Raw genomic sequence first — 23,375 nt, 5'->3', positions numbered from 1 at the left:
TACTTTATAACCCACATTGATGACTTTAACTTTATTCTTAGGAATTGTAAATGTTTCTTAAAGAATCGAGGAATACGTTCTAAATATTAGAAAATAATTTCAACATCAAACTGCGTTATATTCAATGGATTTACCACACCAGCTTCCAAATTATTCCAGTAACAGCGAACTCGAGATCGAATGACTTGCTACTTCTTATTTGATACTATCGCAATGCAAACAACAGGCTGCATATCAAATTTCATCTATCTAGCTCAAAACATTTTGGACTTATCGTATTCACAGACAAACAGAACGACAGTCGGAAATGACTTCAAAAATGTAGTTTTATGAACTCACCACTTAAAACAGAAAAATGGAGATTCATAAAAATTCCGATTTCAGATTTTTGTAGAAACCTTTACATACTTCGCATACGAGATAGAAAGAAAAAAGAATTAACTGGGAATTCATAAGAAAAGAATATTTCCTGTATCCTTTTGCTGAATTTTCCAGCAATATTCTGTTATCTAGTATCTTAAAGCATGCATTTCCTTATTACAAGTAGCATCATTTTTAGGTCAACGCTCTAAATTCTCTTTATTTTGAGTAGAAAAGCATGCAGGTGTTTCGCAAGCGTCGGTGGTATAACGGTTAGCATAGCTGCCTTCCAAGCAGTTGACCCGGGTTCGACTCCCGGCCGACGCAAGTAATATTTTTCAGTTTATTCATTCTTATTTTTGAATTTTTAATGTAATTTAAAAATGGAATTCAAAAGTAATATTTCTCTTATTCAGCTTGCATTGATAAGAGGTTGTAGTCGCTAATAAGTGTAGTCTAAAAAGATGTTAATGTTAACGAAAACAATTATTATAAGAGAAATAGCAAAAAGTCATATGATGTATAAATTGAAACCAATAAAAAAAAATTAAAAAATTAAAATGCGAAATCAAATTTGCCTTTTACGACAAATAAGCAAAGAAAATCGAGCTGTAAAAGAAAACAGTTTTTTTAGAAGCATATAATTGTGCTTGCATATTAAAAGATGTATATATTGGAATATATATCTAGCGAAAAATTTTCATTACGTTATCAGAGGCAGAAGCCGATTATTGAAATATCTGATAAAACAAAAATAAAGTCGTTTGGATTTCGATACAATAATAAACAATTGTTCTTGATGTTATTTATTTTGAGAATAATTTGAAGTTTAAATCCCCAGATAGATATCAGTTGAAAGATGAGAGGTTGATAGAATAATCATTTTATAATGTTTAATATATCGTTCAAAATTCAAAAAAAAAAAGTTGCCAGCCGAAGATCACTTTTTTTCAAAGCAACTAAGAAAAATTTATTTTAATCCTATAATAACATACCAAAAAATGATACGATTTTGGCGACATAGCATATGCATTCAAAATGTATTATACACCATATTATTACATAGAAAACCAGTGGAAGTGGTCTTCCCAAAACTTTCTCGCATACTCTCTAATAAAGGTGTTATTCCAGAGAACATTTTGCAAGACATTGGCTTACAATTGTTACGATATATTAACTTTTAGTGTGAATTTAGGAAGCTGTCGTATCATTCTTGGCGAGTTTGTTGGCGACTAATCTCTGGCATACGATTAATAGTAACCGAAAATAAAATTTATGTTTTAGATCCGTTTTTCCCAACTAATTGAAACCAAAATTTGACACAAAAAAAACCCTTGTAGTTACAAAAATCCATACAAAATTTAATATACTTGACTCATTGACATTTTGAGTTATCGAGTTTTCATGTTTCTGGAAGTACAGACAGACAGACGGAGAACGCCTCGCGGAATTTGGTTCAAAACTTGATAGATGTCTAGACTGTAGATGTATGTTCATTCTGTGTATCGAATTTCATCTACGTAGTTCCCTTCGTTTTGTTGTTATATTAAATTACATTCGAACTGCAGGACAGACAGAATTTCTATGAGCGGATTTTGTTCAAAATTGGATACAAGTCTGCAAATTGAGTGTAAAGATCGCGTGCCAGATTTTATCTTTCTAGCTCAAAAGGTTTTTGTGTTATCATTATCACAGATAGATGGACATTCCTCAAAAATGTGTTTTTCGAACTATATCTAAAACGTGGAGAATAGTAAAAGTTCGAATTCGAATGTTTTAACGATTAGTATACTTTCTCTATACTACGTGTGGGAGAAAGTAAAAATGGTTAACTCTTTAACTAGCATTTATTTGAAACGACTTTTGCATTTGAAGCACATTTAATTTTTTGAATATGTGAAGCAGTAGCTTTAAGTAAGAATTCATTTATTTCTTACTAGCCGCATTTGGCGACCAGCCGGTTCGCCAATCTTAATGCTCGTTAAAATTTTAATAATTAAATATTTTATGTAATTCCTACTTTAATAGCTTCTTCATCAAAATATTTTACAACTTCACATTTTGAGAGTCATATAATTCACTCATAATATTGTAAAGGCCTTCAGTCATAACGTAATCTGTATCTGTCTAATTTTCTGTTAGCATCCGTAGAATTTATGCTTTAAAAGTGGAAAAGATTAATCTGCAATTAATATAATAATTTTTTTTTTACTGAAACAAAGCATTTTTTTTAAATAAGATTACTGAAAACATAGTCACTGAGCATTTAAACCTTATGGATACTAAAGAATATCTTTAATTTATGTAATATCTCAAGAATTTGTCAACAAAATTTTCTCAGATTCATCATGAGCAGATCGATTCATTAACAATGTTTAATTTTAAATACATCAAACATTAAGAAAATAAACAGAATCGTTTGAAATAATCAGTCGAAAAAAGCTAAACCTAACCTTATTAGCGTGGGGAAAAAAACCTGAAGCCTTATTCATTTGGCGGTGAGGAAATGAAGATTTGTTTGGCGGGAAAGTTAGTTTTTAATTAATGATTAAAATTCTAATGAAAAATTCAAAAAAAGGGACCCCGGGTGCACATTCCTGATCTCCAGGGTATACACGTACCAAATTTGGTAGCTGTAGGTGAAACGGTCTGGACTGTAAAGCGCCAACACACACACACACATTGAACTTTATATAAGTATAGATTGTTCAGAATATTGAGATAACTTAAACTAATTAGAATAATAAAAAAGAAAAAATGGAAACATAAATTCAAACAAATAGGAACGTTCTGATACGTCAAATATATTCAAAGGGTTAATACAATGTTCCTCATTCAAGAAAATAGTTGCCAATCGAAGATCATTCACTGTTTTTCAGAGCAACTAAATAACATTTATTTTGGTCATGGCATATCATAACAAAAAAAAATGCTATTGATTTTGATAACATGGCATATGCATTCAAAATGTACTATACAATACATTATTACGTAGGAAAGAAACTGAAAAAATATTCTCTAATATCACATGCTGTGGCTATAGGAGATTTGGTACGAATTTCACAGGCAGAAAAGATTATAGAAAATAAGTAGAAAAGACCATAATAGATCATTTTTCTGTTTTAGAAAAATAGCAAATTAACTGACTGAATATTCGCCATTTTTTTCAAAGAACTCCCAAATCAATATTTATAATATAGTTCGTTGAACTTTTTCTTTCAGTGAACCAAAAACATGTCTGTCTGCCCATCCACTTGTTTGCGTATATAATACCTCAAAACTGCAGTTAGTTAGGTGGATGAAATTTGGCATATATTTTTAATATAATAACTATGGATCTGCATCAAGATTTAATTTTCATCAGTTTAAATGTTTAATCAAGATTCGAATGAACCAAAATAAATTTGAATTATAAACGGCATTCATACGGTTGTATTCTTTCTGGCGACATATTCTTATATATTCCTATATCTTTATATATTCCCATATTCTTTTCTGGCGATCTTTCCGACGGATTTCAGTGGAAGTTGGTCGCCAAGCCAGCGGGAAGGAAGGGTACGAACTCCTAGTCGCATACATACATTATATAATATACTATGATATTAAACAGTATTCACAATATTTTATAATATTGTTGAATATAGAAAAATATAAAATAACGTCGTACAATATTGTAAATGTTGTTTCTTAAACTGTGCTACTTCGGGCGGAGTTGCGAGAGGAAAATTGGAATCCCCGGCATTGAAAATAAATTCATTTTTCTTTGCTACATATGTCTTTACATATTATGTTGTGGCTCATTTCTTACATGATTGTTTATGCATAACATATTCGTTGTGAAAATTCGAACTAACCCTTTAAAGGGCCATTTTTTTCTAGTCTTATTATGTTAAAATGTCTTTTAGACTTGAAATTAAAATAAGAAAAGGGATTCATTGAGCTTATTAGATAAATTTAATTTGATTAATTAATTAATTTGGTTAATTAATAATTAAGTATCAAATCAGGACACATCATTTTGTGTAAAATAAAGAACTAAAGCATCTAAGTTTCTGTCTTTCGAAAAAAATTTGTCAGAACTTATGCCAACCTACATAAATTCATACGAAGATTGATAAATTTGGTGGGAAGCATACTTCCCACGGCCCTAGAAAGGATTAAGGTATCAAAACAAGCAAATTTTTTTCACAAAAATCGCACAGGATGATATTTTTTTTTTTAAATCAAGTTTTTTCTGGCCGTTGTATATTTAGTACTTATCAATATAGGTTCGTTGTCAAGGAATTTGTGTTGGTTTCCTGTTTTCGGTTTCTACAAGTGTCACTATTGTTTTTCTGCTATGTGGGGTTACTTTGTGACGACATCATCTAGTATCCCCGATTGGCATTGGCGGGGATTTGTTTATCCTTCTCAAGAATGTAAAATAAACCTACTTGAACTTAAGATTAAATTTTATTCTTCATATCTGATAATAGTTTATTAATTCAGTAAACTATAAATTAACGATTAACAAATTTTCATAATATTTTAATACTGTATTGAGGAAATTCGAGGCATTAGAAAAAAATTTCCAATACATTCAAAAAATTAAAAATGATCATATAAGCCAAATTCACCCAATTTTGAAATTAAATTGTAATAAGTCATTTCAATACTCTGCCTTAAGGCGAAGAAAGGTAAAGAATTGTTTATCTGAAGTTCTTATTGAAGAAACTAATTCCTCTCATCCTTAATTTTGACTTTCTTACAAAACTTTGCACTTTTGCGAGATTGTTTATTTGGGTAAATGATTCAATCGTACGATTTGAGGCCAATGCTCTAGTTTTCTTTACTGTAAGATTAAAAATAAAGGAAGATGTCGCAAGCGTCGGTGGTATAACGGTTAGCATAGCTGCCTTCCAAGCAGTTGACCCGGGTTCGACTCCCGGCCGACGCATCTTTTTTTTCACTTGCTTGAATTTATATTTTTTTAATAGATAAAAAAAATTGATACTGAAAATTAACATCTTCACTCCAATTTAAGTGTTCTTCTAAATATTAGCACTTCTAAATATTAGCACTATTATTGGAAAGCATAAATCTATCACTAATTCTACCAATAATAAAGATTGACTTACAGTTACAAACTCCGATACATATAAACTTTGGAGCATGGAAATGTGCACCACGGAGAGATTTTTTTTAAAAATTTTAATTAGTTAAAAATTGGATTTTAGCGTTTTTCCGCGATAACTTCCGAAAATATTATTGCACAAAATTTAATTTTGCACTGTTTCAAAATTTTAAAAATCGTCTTTTTAGTGATTTTAATTTAATAGTCGAAAGAATTTTTTTCTGAATTTCGACAATTTTTTAAAAAATATTTTTTTGTTTGATATCGATTGAGTTGGCTTTGTATCAGTTTGTATTTTCCCATCATGTGAATGCAATATTTCAAAAACGCGGGACTTAACTACATCAAATTCACATATGATTTTATGCCCATAATTGTAATTTTGTGTACAATATGGGTTTTAATTGAACTGAAAAAAGCCATCCAAAATACACGTTCGGTTTTCTGATACTTGATTATTAATCCAGCGATTAATCACCGATAAAGATCGTCAGAGATCACATTCAAATAGGTTCTTTTGCAACTACTGTTCGCTGGTGGCATACAATTAATAATACAAAGGTGCATCTATTTGAGTTTAGTTTAGTTATATTAATGTCCCGTCTTTAAAGCAACACCAGGGCTATTTTAGGACGGACCTCGTCATTTTGAACCACGGTCAGATGACGAGGACGACACCTGAACTGGCACCGCCATCTCCACAGTACACCAGCGGAAGGACATTTGGCCCTGACGGATTTAACGTGCAACAGACCCTCATGCACGACGGTTCTTCGGTGGAACTGGGTCTGGAACCTGAAATCCTACGGCTCACGAGCCGAGACCTTACCACGGGGCCACCGCGGCCCTACCTCTATTCGAAAATGTATGAACAAGTTCCGGAAAGACCACTCCCGTTGGTTTTCATTAAAATGATACAGTGCCAACAATATTTCACTAAATGTAATTACTTTCATCAAATATCACATTTTTATTTTATTTCTTGGCCAAAAGAGCTTCACAAATTGCACATGAATTTTATTCATTTTTTATGTTGCATGCATGCGACATGCATGATACGTCTTTTTCAACAAATAAGCAATATACATTTCATTTTTTTTTTTCTGTTTCGTCTTTTGTTACTTTAAAATCAATACAAATGTCTATTTTACTGTAAATGAAAATTAAACTTTGTGTTGATTTATACCGAATTGCTTTATATATTTTTCATCAAATTATGTTACCGATTGTGAGTGTATATTATATATTTAACCAGAAATTAATGTATATATTATGTGTATATTATATATTTTATTAGAAAATTAATGCTGTAAGAATATTATAAGAAATAGCGGCTGTGAAAAAAAAAATTATACAAATTGTGTCATTGACTGAAAAATGTGAAATATCAGAAACATTTTTCGGAATAATAAGTCCGTCACAAATATCAATTATTTGAATATCACTGAAAATAAAATCTCATAAATAATTATTAAATTTTACTGATTGTATATAGTATATATATCGTAAATAGGACTTTCTTAAATTACGTTGAACGACCAAAAAAAGTTTTATTTCTATCAGGTCATTACAGAATACAAAATCCTGCTACAATGATAGTAAATTTTAATACTGACGATAAATTCTACCTCCGTTTAAAAATCTTTATTAAATATTATCTACATAATATACATTCTAGAATAAAATTTAGTGACAAACTGTTTTCCTTAAATCTTTAGGACAATCGCAAACATGAAAGCTTGTCATTAGATAAGATCATATGTCAAATGAAACTTCAGAATGCATTTTTAAACTAACGTCTGACTGATAACACTGTAACCACACTGATAATAAACAAAAGACCTTGAGAACAATAATGCAAAGTCTGCTCGGGGACTTCCACGTGGATCGTTCGATAGGAAACACAAAGCAGACGCTCCCGATTATGATTGCGCAACAAGCCAATCAAGTTTTTAGGTCAAAAGGAAACACACAAAAAAAAAAAGCAAATAGAATTAAAAAAAGAAAGAAAGAAAAAGAGAGACTTTGACATTGAAACGTTACGTCACATCGTAAGTATGATAGCTCTACAGTAGAAATAGGAATTAGAACGAAGGTCAACCACAATCACTTTCCGCTTTGGGGCCGCACTGAGCTGTTATACTCTGTTACGTTAAGTCGCTTCAACATGGGTAAACCAATTCTTGGTTATTGGGATCTTCGTGGATTGGCCGAACCTATTCGGTTTCTTCTACACTACAAGAAGGTGGACTTTGAGGACAAACGTTATGCTTTTGACACAGACGGATGGCAGAAGGACAAGTTCAACCTTGGCTTGGATTTCCCAAATTTGCCTTATTACATAGATGGAGATACCAAACTGACTCAGAGTACAGCGATTTTGAGATACGTTGCCCGCAAGTATGGCCTGGATGGCAAAGATGACGATCAGAAACTTCGTGTGTCTATAGCCGAGCAACAGATTGTTGATTTGCGTTGGGGTTTGATCCTTCTAGTCATCAGGAGCGATTACAACGACAACGCCAAAGCTGAGTTTGTCAAGAAGATTCCAGACATGCTGAAATTATGGGAAAATTTCATTGGAGATCAGAAATATCTGACTGGAGATGACATAACCTATGTGGATTTCATGGCATATGACACCTTCGATTTTTATCGGCTGTTCCATGCAGAAGCCTTAGATGAGTTCCCGAAATTGAGAGCTTTCCAGAACAGAATCAAGAGCTTGCCTGAATTGCAGGAGTATTTGAGTTCTTCTACTTACAAGAAGTGGCCTATTTTCGGACCCATGGCTAAGTTTGGAGGAGGAGGAGACCCACCAAAGCATCTTTGAGTATTTCATTTCAGTTCTTTCATAAATGTATCTCCTTTAAAAACTGGACACTATATCATGTTCTCAAAAAGTGTTAATGCACCGCATGTTTCAAAATTGACAATATATTTAAAGTGATAAACAATCATGTTCTTGGGAAGAAGATTTCACTGATTGACATTTCAAAAATTTGATACAAAAATCTGTGTAAACCGACATTAACTTTTGAAAACGATGTTTGATTTGTTCGAAAAAAAATTCTGATAATCAATCACATTACCGTTGTAATTGTAATAAAATTGCTTCATTTTTCTACCTTCTCTCTTTTCTTTTTTTTGCAAATTTATAGTCTGTAATGCTAGTTTAGTTTTGTAGAGGATTTCTGCGATATGGTGATATCCAAATTTAGATTTCTTCCGAAATAGTGTGAAAATTGGTAAGTATAAAAAAAATATTTGCTTTTATATTTAAGTACCTTTTAAAGTATATAAATATTTTAACTATTTCTTCATTGTGACCGATAAATTGCGTTTAAAAAGAAGCTTTTTTTTGCCATATAGTTAAATTCATTATTTAATTGATATTTTTTCTGTTCTAGTTGTTCATAAAAATATTTCAAAATATCCTCGTACATTTAAAGAAGAGCGAAACTTTAATATCTATAAATTGAGGAAAGATACTAACTAATAAGCAAAATGCATATGGATTTTCCATTTTTTCAAAGTTCTCTTTTTTTAAATGGAGAATTCATTCGAAATTCTGTTTCTTGTAATTAAATGACTTATTCTGTTTTGAAAGGTTAATAATGTTTTGCTTCACAGAAGTTTTGTAAAAATAGCTGATATGTTTATGTGTGCCACGAGGTTCTTGTATTTTAAATTCATCACTGCTCATTAGCTTATTTCCTAGTTGGCAATTATCTAAGAGCTCTAAGTTGAGTGAGTGCCGCACATATGTATATTAAAAAGATATTATTAGTCTACTTTGCAAATAAATAAACTTATAAAAAATATAAATACTAATAATTATAAGTTACGAGGATATTATCAATACTTTGTAAATGCTTTAGTTTTTTATATATTTCATTACATTCATTTTGTTTTTATAACTGCCATTATAGCATTTATAGATACCTATAATTTGTTTAATTAGTATTGTATATAAATGTGGATGCATCGCTGATATAAGTGATAATAAATAAATAATAAGATATACATTTCCACTAAGTTAATAAATTAATCTAAAATAAATTATTATCAAGTTAATTCATTTTAAAACGTGTTGATTTTTTTAAACTAAATTTATTAGTTTGTTAAAGGACATTTCAATGCGTTCTGCTTTAGGTCGCGAGATTCCTAAATCCGCAACTGTTGCTTCTTGTGACTTGGTTGCTACTTACTATTTTACTCAAATATTCTACACTTGGATAGGTGTATGTACCGCTCGCATAATTACAAGTTTAGATATAAATAGGTTTTGGTTCTTTATTTTTAAAATGAGTATTTAATTTTCGATGCATAAAATATTTGATAATATGAAAAATATATGTGGAGATTACCTTTGGAATTCTATAAAAAAAACCGTTAGCTATGTTGTTGCTTTTTTTTTAATTCTGAAGGAATTTCTGTTTTGACTTAAAAATTCAGCTTTGTTTTGCAATATTGACTGTCATTGTAGAAAAAGTAAAACCAAAATTGAGTAAATATTGTTGATCCCAGAAAATTTTATATATCATCTGCTAAAGAAATTAAAAAGGCTTTATAATATGGGAGAACACTAGCAAATGTGTGAAAATGTATTATTTATTTAACTATAATGCGTTATAAAGCAGTTTTGAATTTAAAATTTTGAATTTTAATATGATTTTAGGCCTTTCTTTTGAAAATATATTATTACTTAATATTTTATTTGGTTTTTTATAATAAATAAATAATAGAATGCGAATAAAATAATATTAATAAAATAAATGAAATTTTACCAATAAAATTATATATTTTAATTGTAATAAAAATATCAAGCATTGCGATTTTAAGAAATACCTTTCACTCATTTGTTCTAATATTTTTAGATAGGTTTAATTACTTACTTTATTATAGACTTTTCTATCCTCTGATATATATACAGAGAAAAATAAATATTGCTAGAAAATGTATAGAAATCTTTTAAAAAAGCAAAATTTAAATCTTGATGAACATATTTAACATTATTAGAAGCTACTATACGTTCAATAATAATGATGTACAAATTATCAAGTACAATGAAGTATCTACTAATACTTTAGCAAACAAATGCACGAATGGTTTAAGATGTGTATATTGTAAAAAACATTATATTTTATGTATAATATATATATGGTGCACTTCGAAATAATTGGTATCTAAAAAAATTAAAACTATTGAGATATTGAAAAAATATATTTGTTGTATTTTCAGTACGTTTACCTAATTATATTTTGAAATGAATTACTATAGTTAAGATAAACAATATTTCACTGAAGTATTTATATAATAGTTAAAATATTAAGAAATAAAGCGAAAAACAGATTTTTTTAAAAAAAGTTTTTTGTTCCGAAAATATGGACCCTAAAAGCATAGTATTATTATTAAAAAACTGTATCTAAATTTAATTTTTAAATGCTTTGTTGCTGAAGAAGGGGAAAATTTTATAAATTAGATTTTGAGTAATTAATTAAATCTTGTATTTATGTTACAAATTTTTCCATTTTACCTTAATTATCCTTTTTTTTTTTTTTTTTGCATTTCAATCATAAAGGCAATTTTTCGCCGATTTCTTCATAACAGGAAAAAGGTGATTTCCCTGAAAATCAAAAATAAATCTCTTTTAAACAAGTAATAATTTTACGACAAATCTGGTTTCGCATCAGGAATTTTTGCTATTAAAATCACATGATTTCATTCTTCGTGTGAAATTTCATGGCAACATTTCCTTTAAAATGACATTACTTTCCTTAGAGAAATTAGCAACAATTTTCCCAGGTAAACTTATTCCAGTTCGATTTTAACATCGTTTCATTTTCAAGTAGATCTTTTTTTTTTTTTTTTTTTTTTTTTTTTTTTGTCATGCCATGTTTTAGTAAGGATCACACAATTGGACTTAAAATTTAATTAATCTAAATTCAAACTTAGATTTTTTTAAAAAGCGTAACATGATACGCTTTTGAAATGTTAAATATTTATTAGCTGTTATTATTTTTAAAAAGCAAACGATACTTTTGAAGAATCAGTTGGTGAAATCTGGTTTAAAGTCGAAAATTTGTTTTGGCAGCTGTTTTTAGAACAGTTGCTTTATCGATAGAGATTGAAATTGTTCAAGAGAACTAAAAATATCCACTATTTCATTTGTTCTAGGGTTTATTGTTTAATTTTAACTCTTGGATTCATGATGAACTTTTATACAGAAAATTATCCTTAATTCACAAAACAATCCAACAAAAGCAAGACCTATTTAATTTTTCAATCAAACTCATTTGTGCATAGAATTACAAAAATAAATAAATTTCATCACTCTCTATTTTTTAATTCAATTTTAATACCGGAGCTTTAGATTCCATAAAAATAGCTGCTTGTTAAGAAGAAATGTTAAGAAGAAATAAAATTGATACATGGGAATAATAGCAAATGCTTCTCATTTCATGTTGAATTAAATATTATCTAGAAGATTCTGTTAGAACTATAAACAAAAAAATAGTTTACAATCCAATTATAAATTTATGTATAAAAATTCTTGGAATTCTTATATTTAGAATGATGTAAACAATCGAATAAATTACATCTAAAAAATGCTTAAGCAAATAAATTATATTATAGGTTCTTATAATGGTAAGATTTTCAATATTTTGCCTTTCATAGTTCCGATGTGACAGCAACGCTTTAAAATTTAGCTCACATATCTGTAGTATTTAACCCTCTAACTGCAACATATTTTTTAAGAACCATTTTCTTAACGTACCCTTTAGCGGTTGTTATTATTCGATATTTCAGAAAAATGGAAAAATATTTTGTTATAGAAGAAATATATTGTGCGTCATGAAATTCTTATATAAAGGGTCAAACTTACGACCCGTGTACTGCATACAATCCAAAATTAATATATATATGCAGCTCAACAAACATAACAGCATGGGAGAAATTTCTTTTATAAAAATGCCATAGATTTTTTTTAAATTACTAATTATACATGATTAATATAAAATTGGCATGTAAAATTATTTCCACATTTGAAAATACTTATGGCTGTACTCAATTATTTCAATTATGAAAAGAAATAAATGTCCTGTCTCAGCCAAAATTACTGACGTTTACCTTGAGTCAATTAAATTTAATCACTGCAGACAAGATATCTACTGAATTATTATTGACCTTTTTCTTTTCTATTTCTTCTTTTCTAAATAAACCCCACATTTTTACAAATATTGAAATAATTGTTTTTTATCACCTTCATAACTCTTCATATTATTTTCCTATTTATTTAACCGTTTGAATTTCACACCAATGTTCTAATATGAATAATTGTTTTTTTTTAATTTTATATAAATCACCAAAACAAATTACTTTAAAGAATATGATGCCAAATAATGATTTTTTTTTAATTAGAAAGCTATTTAGCAGCTAACATTCAATTCTAGGAGATTTAAGCAAATACCACTTTCCATAAACGACTGCATTTTCTAAGACCTTATAATTTAATATTTACAAGTTAAGGAATATCTTACAATTATTGTTCGCACGACGTTTTAATTCGCTGAAATGAGACAAATAACTTGCCAAATCAGCAATTAACAGATTTGTAATCCGTTAATGTTTGTTCCCTTGACATTCGAGTCAATGATTTCGTGCTATTGACAAATAACACAGAGAAAAGCGCTTGCATAATTCCAAAGGTTATTCCACCGTTAATGCAAAACGCCTCCTTTACACGAGCTCTAGATGCGATTCGATTACTTTTCCTTAATCTTAAGCAAACGGCATTGTTATAAGCAGAGAAACAACCTTTGATCGTATGCAAGTACCAAGCACTTACGAAAACTTAATATGTAATTGCTTATTCTGCGGGGATTTAAACAATGCGAAAACAATATTTATATGATATTTCTTGAATTACCGAAAGCTATTGACTAAATGTATGTAACCACCAATCACGCTATTCCTGTCGCTATGGCAACAGAAAATTGTGTTGCACTTGAACAAATAAGCATCGTGTAAACAAAACGCTGCTATTCTGATGATAAAGTTCAGTGACACCGGTTCTAAAAGGAGGTGATATCAAGGACATTTAATGCCACGGAACGAATTGAAAGAGAAGCAAAACAGCATATAATATCTAATGTTCAACTCACAAAAAAAAAATTGATTGCTGTAGAAGTAATACCATTAAAAGAAACTTAATAAATTCGTTTATCGTACTCTCATAAAATAAAAAAGCATACCGGCATGATTACATAAGTTTGTCACGTTTGAAGGTTTCTAGGTCAAATGAAACTAATGGAAACAAAAAAAGAAAATGCCTTGACGTTGAAACTAAGTAACCATATTGTTACGTTAGTTAAAAACAGTGAATGATGTAAGGTAATAAGTAACATTTCATGGGAAAAAAAGGGCTCTTTTTAAGTTTAAGCAGTAGCGGATTAATTCAATTTTGTGGCCCTAAATGGTCCACTTTATCAGGTTATCTTTTCTTTTTAGTTTATCAATTTAGTTTCACGTTTGAATGCATTTTTAGATTAATCAAAATTTTAATGGCTTATTTTAAATAATTATTAAATAATTAGATTAAATTATTTCTACTTTAAGTATTTTTTTTATTTTATTAACTTTGTAAAAATACATGTTTTTTTTTTATACCTTCCGGTAGAAGATCACTCAGAACTGTATAAAATATTTTTCAAGCAGAAATTTGATACACACAAATACTGTAATACCAAAGGAAATGTAACGAAACGAAATAGAGACCCGACTGTTTATATTTATCAAGTTATTAATGTTATTCTATTTTTTTTTCAATTTATAAAATTTATATTTTTTTTACAAATTTATTTATTTGCTTGACAGATTAAAAATTCTTTACTATATGACTATAGCAACCCTATTTCTCTTTGTTCAGCGCCTGTAACAGATGTCATGTTAACTTAATGAAAAATCTGTCACTGTATTTTAGTTTTATTAATTACTAGAAAACTAGCCTCAAATACTAATTTGGAAAAAAAAATCAGTTATTACAAGGTTTGCTTTAAAAGATTTTCCCCCCCACTAAAAGAGCTTTTTTTATACATATAAAAGTTTCACAGCTGTGTTCTATTTTTCGAAACCAAATTCTAAAGCCAGAATTTCTGTAAATTGAATTTATTGAATTTTAATTTCATTAAATGGTCTATATTTAACAAAATGGCAAGCAAAGATAATTATAGTAATTGCATAATGACGTCAATATGCTAAAAATTAAAGTAAAAAAAACCGAATTTTTATCTTTTAGAAATATCTTTTTAAAATGTTATAGCGGTAAAATGTGGAAGTCATTTATAACGAAAAAAAACTCCATGTTTTATAAAATATTTTGTTTTATGAAAATGAAATAATATTACTTGTATAATTTTATTAACCAAACGATTTTTTTTTAAATTCCTTTACAGCATTATTAGATTAATCTTTAACTGAATGAAAATATCGATTCAGTTTTTTCTCATCGTATCACCAAAATTTATAATTATAAATTCCATTTCAAGATGGTTGCCATATAGCTTCAAAACTGATTGTTAATAGATTTAATCTTTCCTAATAAAATTTAATTAATTTTTTTCGATAAGATTTACTCGTTGGAATTTTTTAAACAAGTAAGAAAATTTTATCATATTTATATAGCTTTTTACAGAATTTTAGCCGCGACTGAATCTGGCTTGAAGGCGAGAATCAGGCTTTAAAATCTAGTTTTCAAGATTTTAATAACTGCAAACGATTACTGAATAACGATTGCCAATTTATATCACAAGATTTTAGATTTTAATTTGAAAATTCAATTTTGTCGTAAGATTTTATCTAATTTTTTTCATTTCCTCACGAATTAGAATTTGCTTATGAAAACATTTATTTAAGAAGTTATATGAATTGCTTCGATCAGAGAAAAAAATATATAATATAGCTTAATAATGAAAAATGTATGATCCTTTAACTTATTTTATACTTTTCTTTATTATCAATAAAAGTGTTTTAATGAATATTAGAAAATTTGATCAGGTATTCACCACTGAAAGATCCTTTTTATAATATTAAATTCCGTTTATTCAGTTTATTATTATATGTCAAAGTAAAGATGCAATATGACGACTAGCATTTGAATAAAAGAGTAACTTTAAAATCAATTTTCATTTATTATTATTCCACCGGAATTAAGGAAACTAATTAAAAAAGGAAAATACGTTAAAAAGTCGATTTTTGACGAAGCTATCCATTTTGTACTATTCTTCCTTTTTGAACAATATAATGCTATTTCAATTTTTTTCTAAGCTCATTTTTTTGGAAAGTAACATTGATTTTTATAATTGCATAATACATTTTTTCGTGCTGTTTTCTCAAATTTTAAATTTGGTGAAACCTTCTCAAGAAAAACCTTATAAATTTAAATTTAAAACATATTTCTAGTTAACATTTTTATAATACTTTGTCAATTTGTTCTGCAATTCGTAAATACATACTAATCAATCTATTCCTTCAGAAAGAATTTATAATTTTTTTAATGCTTTACAATGTGAAACAAATGAAATATTTCCTGATATGTATCATTTTAACCCCAATATTCAAAGACTGGGTAAACATATCACATATTTCTTAATTCAGGAATAAAATAATATATTTCTTAAGTTTTCTGCAAGGTTTTGAATAAATCATTTGATGAACTTCTAAACAATGTGTGTTTTGTTTTTGCTTTATATCTCTTTTTATGCAAAAATACATATTTTTTCCAATTTTCAAAAATTTTGGATTTATACTAATACGTTTGCATTTCTCAGATATTTTTTTTTCGATCTATTTTATACAAAAGTTCAAAAATATAAATGTTTTCCAACATTTTGCCCAAACTTTCATCCCGATCGTTGGTATATGCCTTAAATTTACATAAACTCAACTATTGAATTTTGTTTCCTTACAAGCGCCAGCTTGTTTAATAAAGCACATTTCATATAAAACATTACTTAATTTAGTGATATGAGTTTTTTTTCTCCTATCTACATCAAACTAAACTTTAAAATTAGAAAAATCCACCATTTGCGTCTGATTAATTAAAATCCGCGGTGTTATATTCCAACTTTTTTTTCCATCTGCTTACCAAATTGTCCCTGAATAAACAATGAAGTTCACCGCCAGTTGTTTACTTTGGCTTCGAATGACTCTCGCTTACATTTTGGCGGTTTAACATGATCTGCAAATCACTAGCAGATGACAAAATTCATTTTGCCATCTTCTAGATGTCTGTATCCTCTTCAGTCGGATTCTTCAGTAAATATGTCCATCCCCTCAGGGTAAAGAATCACTAGTTGAATTCAAACTTCATTTTGCCATCTTAGCGACAGTTGATAGTCCAATCCTACTTTAGTAAACATTCTCTTCCGCTTAGTCGTTTGACTTTCTGTCGTATCAGTCTTTTACTTTTTGCTGGTGGCGGGGTATAGTAAATCTAATATAGATGCTTCTGACGTTTAATATTGAGGTGTATACTTTTAAAGAACGAAAGGTTGGAAAGCTTTTTCTAGAAACTTTTAGTCAAACTCATTTCTTTTACGTTTGATCTATCCCAATATTTAAGTAACAAAATCGTCACGAAATTACAGATGACACTTTCAGTGTATTGTGTAACTTATTTCCTGTGTTTGCACAGTAAGGTATATGAAATTTTTCCAACTCCTTATAAAGTCAACAAAGTTTGAAATTAAAACATTTTGCCATTAGAACTTCATAGTTTGCTGATAATATGACTCCTTTAATAATTCGTTTAATGATTCTTATTGCAAAAACCATAAAGTCAGTTAAATATTAATATATAATTAATTTCTCACTTGCAACTTTAATTAATAATATCGTTTAAAGGAAAAGTTCTTGAACTGTTGGCGAAATTAGAGCTTACAGTATATAACTTTTAAAATTTATAACTTTTCAAAACAAATTAATTATATGAATAAGAATCAAAAATACATGTACCATCATAAAAGTATTCTAATTAAAAGTCATTGCATTGTTAATGAAGTGTTTAGAATCAAAGATTAAAAACATTTAAAATTTGTAGTAATCAATTATATACGTAACTAAAGAGTTTTTCATCAAAATAAAATATAAATTTGCTATTTATATGTTGTATTAAAGATATTAAGATTTATAATTGATGAAGATTAATGTGACATCTAAACTTGTTTCATTGTAACCAGTTTAGATACGCGAGTTCGCAAATTGTACAGAATAAGTCTATGGCAAAGGATACCGACGTGCTCTGATTGGTTTAAGCCTTGGCATCTTTTTGGCAATGTTTTGCCAAAAAGATGCCATACCGAAATATATTTTTATAAAAATAAATAAAATTTATGAATTTATCCCCCCCCCCATTTTTGACGGTTTGCCTGTAATATTAATCTGGAAACACATACACCGCAGAAAAGATGAAATCCTGAAACCTAAATTCAGGAAATATAAAAATTGCAATTTATTAAAAATATTTTTTGCGTGTGTTTCTTCTTAATATTATTTTTATATAACTAAAAAAAATAGCTACGAAATCACATATTCCGTTAAAGCTTACATATTTATACGTTTTGGGTATTAAGTAATCATCTCCCCATATGTAGTTGATGGGAAAGTAACAAACGTTCAGCAACAAGTTTCAATGACTGCATAAATTATCTAATAAAAGGACAAAAATCATAGAAAAATAATAATTATTTCATTGCTGCATTATATGTTGTGTAATTACGTTCATTCAGTTTTTGTATTTCTGTGCATAAACAACATTAGTTACTTGTATTACTAGTATTATTAGTAATATTCATTATTATTATTATTAATTAGTATTAGCAGTATTACTAGTAATATTTAGAGAAAACAATTATATTAATAAAAAATAGATCGTGTTGATATTCACTCGTATCTTTCATAAAACTAATGAAAGGCACAAGGTTTGAGCCAAATAAACGAAAATTACACTATTATGAGTGCAAAACATTGCCAAAAAGATGCCAAGGTTTAAACCAATCAGAGCACGTCGGTATCCTTTGTCATAGACTTAGTCTGTACAATTTGCGAACTCACTTTAGATACGGTGGGCTTTATCTTCATTTATTTCAAGTGCAAGCAAGATTCAAACTGCAACCGTGTCCTATATTTATTTTTAATTAATATCATGATTGAAAATCCAGTATCGCAAAGACATTATATGTTAAAAAGAATTAAAGCTTTCATAACTTTGATGGAAATATATATCTGTCTCTCCATTTAAACCGAAATTTGCAGAAGTTATTGTTTTTGGACTCATAAAATTTCTGTCGCGTAAAAAAATAAAAAAATTATTCCTTTCTTTAATCAGGATACTTCCTAACAAAATAAATAAAAGGGTCTAGTATCCAAATTTCAATTTCTAAATTTTCATTAAAGTATATTTAAAACGCTTTAGCAAGTCTTATGCAATATTTTCCGATATCTTCAATTAACTGAATTGTCAATGACGGATTATTTTTCTGGAGAACTTGGAAATGTTGGCAACGAAGCAAGTTTCTTGCATTTCCACGCCATGATTATTGTCACAGGTAATCTCATAATCGTATTTCTAGTATATGGCCAATATGACCGCCGATATTGGCGCTGATTTAAAAGTGAAAGATGCCAAAAGCTAGGCATTTATATAAGTATCTAAATAATAAAAATTGAGACATCAATAGCCGACCAGTTTGTTTACTCAGATTGACATTTTAGGATGTTGAAATATTGAAATAGAGTGCTTTTTTTAATAAAAAAAAAATCACGTGTTTATTTGATGCGATTGAAAAATAAGAACTTAATAAAATCAATCTGCTACAAATAATTGTGGGTGCAAATTAAAAACTGTATTTACTACGAACTAAAAGCGGAAGTTAAAATCCTATTAGGGAGGAATGTCTAAAGAAAGCAATTTTTTGTCTTAATTTTAACATTAGAAAAGGCATTTGATTGAATGTTTTGATGGATTAGTTTGAATTTAATCATAGCATTAAAAATATTGTTACAGACAGTGTGTCAAATTAAATTTAAAAAATATATTAAAAATAAAAAAATGTACAGAAAAGAAATTAATATAATTAAAAATAATAATTTTTTCAGTTTTAAGATAAATCAAAAAAAAACTTTTCAGAAATTAATAGTTTTTGAAGATATGGTCATCAAATTCCATAAGTCATAGCAAAACCCATCTGTTGAGGCTAGGCCAATTTTCGAACTCGATTAAACATTTTGTTTGGTACATATTTATTGACTTCTTTCATATCTTCTTCCCTCAAACTGAATGGAGTTTTCGAAGACACAACGAGCCCTTCCCAGAGCATTTTTATTAATATTTTGCAGCTCCATTAATTAAAGAAGCGTTGAATTAAGGACAGATGTAAAATATTCAATGAAATGACGTGAAACTTTCGTACAAAGATTTTTTTTATGTTTTACAATTGCCATTTGGCAATAAATATTTTCACAATTTCTGTGACACATAATGTGCCACTGACATATACATGTCATCGATTCTGTGACATGTATGTCAATTATGTCATGAGATATGACTTTAAATTCAAATTATGAACCTTTTCACATACAATATGTTTAACACGCACATCAAATTACTAAAAATTTTAATTTTAAATATGAAATTAAGTGAATGTATTAAATAGTTTAAAATGTAAAAATCACTTTGACACGCTTCAATTTGTCAAATGCCCCTTGTATTATTATAGGAATTAAAATAACAATAAATGTCCCAAATATGATGCGTTTATAACTAGAAAGTAAAGTAAATTCGTAGGTTACGGAGCTCATTCAGAATACTGTAGCAACTGTTTCAAGCAATTTTCCCTTTTTAATTTTGTTGATAAAATAAAATCATAATGAACGGACCAGCTGGTATCTGAAGGCGGCTAACTGCAAACAAATAAAACTAAATAAAATACGAACGATATACGTGAGCGAGATGAGAATGCGATAACGGAAAACAAGCAGATGCAAAATTCCTGCTACTGCGCTAAATCTTGAATGTATTTCGTAATTAAGGAAATTTTGTGTAAATAATGTAAAATAATTGAGTGTGATAAATTCGAACGTTCCTGAAAAAAGATTAAAAGCAAAATATTTCGAGAAAGTCCTTTATGGAGGAGAATTTGTAATCCATCATGTACATGCGAATCTGTTGTCGTTTAGGAAAAGTATTAAGCGCCGAAAGTAATTTTAGAATTAATGGAATTTTGTAATAGCCATCATTTTAAAATGTGTCGATTTTCTTCCGGGTTTAAATTAGATTTCTATTTTGACGGAAGCAATAAACAAATTGCATCTTTCCCCTTCCTTTTAATAGAAAGAATGTGACATTCGTTTAGATCAATGAGCAAAAACCATAAAACATTATCAAATTATGATATTTCGGATTAAAATTTTTCTTTTATTTATTTATTTATTTGGGTTATCAATCGGTCTCACATACTCAAATAAGTCGATTTCTTTTTAATATTTTAATAAAAGTAACATTTTAGATACCTTCCATTTTTACTTTCTCGTAAACGAAATGCAAAGCAAGTATTTTAATCGTCAAAAAATTCGAATTTGCCGAGATTTTGATGAATCTTCACATCTCCCTGAGTTCAAAGACGCATTTTTTGGAATTATGTCTGTCTGTCTGTTTGCGAACACAATAACTGAAAAATTCTTTGAGCTAGACGGCTGAAATTTGGTATATCGAATAACGAACAAATTTGTCAAATTATAAAATTTTGAACGAAATCCTTTCACAAGAAGTCTGTTCGGTTGTTCGAGTAGAAGTGAGTTCAATAACTACAAAATGCAAAAAAGCTAGATGGATAAAATTTTATACACAGATTTATAATCTGTGTATAATTATGTATTATATCTGTGTATCCGAATGAATATGCAAAAAAATTGTGAAATATCGAAAATCGAATAGAATAAGTACTTCTACCGAATAAATATTTTTTGTGTCCGAATAAATACTTAACAAAAGTTGTGTCCGAATCTGTATATTGTTACAAAATTTCTTTCTACGAATACAGCCAATCAGTCGTAATAACACAGCGCATTTAATCGCTAGAGCAGCAGCTTGCTTGCTGTCTAATCCTCTAATTCTGTTACTTGTCGGCGACTCCGACTACTCTCACGCACGACTTTACTGCAGCTTCAGAGTGCCTGTCTTTTATAGTTACGGGAGGCGTGGCTAGAGTCTTCCAGACCAATCAGGGCGTACCTGTGTGTATCTCGGATCTTTGTGGATGGATCGTGAAAGTTCTCGAACTTTCCAGCATTATCCATTTAGTCGCCAAACTGGCCGAATTCGTCGCCAAATGGTCGCCAAGCTCAGCACTCATAGGACAGATCTTACAACGGTTTTAAAGTTTTTTCCCACGATGGCACTATTCGTGCCGGGTAGCAAAATTACAGATTTATAACAATATAAAGACTTAACAAATTTTGAACCAAATCCGCCAAATGATTGACAGTCTATCTTTTTTAGTATCTTATGCATGTAAATACAATGATTCAAATCAATGAATTAATCGTTTTGTATACAATATCATCTAAGTTGACACATAAATGTTACATTAATTAAGTAAAGTAAGTTAAACATATAAGAACCTGGCATATAATGCTTAACAAAATGTTAATGTTATTCTAATATTAATGTTTTTTTACAATTTTTTTATTAGACAACTAGGTTAATAATATTTTAAATTGATCCACTTTCGCTTCTGTTTTTCAGACAAGCAACCTAGGCAGCTGCCTGTTAAATCTGCCTGAATACAGATTTCCAGCTAATTGAAAATCATTGACATGAATGAAGTTATCGTAATCGAATTTTGATATATGTATCATATGAAAATGCGACTTCTTCTTGCAAATAGTAGAGCGATACTAGCCCTGGAAGTCTTATACAATTCCTCTTTAGATTGATTAGTTTTTTTTTTCTTTTTATAATCATCTTATCTGAGGAGCAAAATAATATTTTTAACTTATTGAAGATTCTAATTAGTCGCCAATTAATTGTTTAGTAAGTATGTATGCGAGTTTCATGCACTTTATTTGGTCGTATGGAAATCATTATGGCACCCATGTAGTTTTTTTAGCTTAATTATGCTTACTTTAGGAACAGGGATGAGACTATATCTTAGGAAATTTTTCATCTTATTTTTTTTTATTTGAGAAACACAGCACTATTCTATTTGTACAAAATACTGAAAAATATTATTACGATATCTTCTCGATATTGCATGGCAAAGGTTTCTAAATTTATAACGTTACTAACCCATTTTTTAAAAATCACATCTATTGCATCATCGAAGTACTAAATTTTTCCAGAGTCAAGCAGAATAATTTTTTTTCCGAAAGTGATTTTATGGGCTGAAAAAGAGAAGCAAAAAAAGCAATTATTACTAAATAAAGTTTTGCAAAAAATAAAAAAATAAAAAATGTGGATTGTTGAAAGTTGTAAGCCCACATCATATTTTCACAAATTAAGGAAAAATATATGTGCATTCAAGATTTTTTTTTTTTTTTTTTTTTTTGCGAACTACCGAAAACTGATTCTTGTTCCATCAGTAGGTGAAGCCCCCCTGCCGTTTGAGAACCCCTCTCGTGCGATATTTAGAATGTTGGACAATACAGTGTAGATACAGTACAGTATCTTGTGGTAATAAGGAAAGGTCAGTGACACAAAATTGTAACAAATCGCTACATCAAAACAGGTTCTGTGATACAATATAAGGTGAAAAACAAACATTACAACAAAAATATGCGCTTACATTATAAAGTATTCTCCTCTCGGCTGTTTCGTATATTTTCCTAATTTGACTATTTT

At 28.9% G+C, this 23,375-nt stretch overlaps 1 protein-coding gene and 2 non-coding genes across 3 annotated transcripts; all 3 read left to right on the top strand.

Moving 5' to 3' along the window:
- Positions 1-615: 615 nt before the first annotated feature.
- On the top strand, positions 616-687 carry Trnag-ucc (transfer RNA glycine (anticodon UCC)). The gene has a single exon. It is a non-coding gene; the product is annotated as a tRNA-Gly (tRNA).
- Positions 688-5,224: 4,537 nt separating this feature from the next.
- Trnag-ucc (transfer RNA glycine (anticodon UCC)) lies at positions 5,225-5,296 on the top strand. The gene has a single exon. It is a non-coding gene; the product is annotated as a tRNA-Gly (tRNA).
- Positions 5,297-7,564: 2,268 nt separating this feature from the next.
- Positions 7,565-8,600, top strand: LOC129976278 (glutathione S-transferase Mu 1-like). The gene has a single exon (XM_056089762.1). It carries the CDS (start codon positions 7,641-7,643, stop codon positions 8,304-8,306), a length of 666 nt encoding a protein of 221 aa, XP_055945737.1. The 5' UTR covers positions 7,565-7,640; the 3' UTR covers positions 8,307-8,600.
- The last annotated feature ends 14,775 nt before the right edge of the window (positions 8,601-23,375 follow it).

Source organism: Argiope bruennichi, chromosome 7, assembly GCF_947563725.1.
Source record: "Argiope bruennichi chromosome 7, qqArgBrue1.1, whole genome shotgun sequence".
NCBI classification, from domain to species: Eukaryota; Metazoa; Arthropoda; class Arachnida; order Araneae; family Araneidae; genus Argiope; species Argiope bruennichi.
The sequence above is the reverse complement of the archived record's forward strand: the minus strand, read 5'-3'. Positions and strand labels throughout refer to the sequence as shown.

Coding starts and splice junctions, on each gene's coding strand:
- LOC129976278 (XM_056089762.1), top strand. CDS start 7,641: ATGGGTAAACCAATTCTTGGTTATTGGGATCTTCGTGGATTGGCCGAA.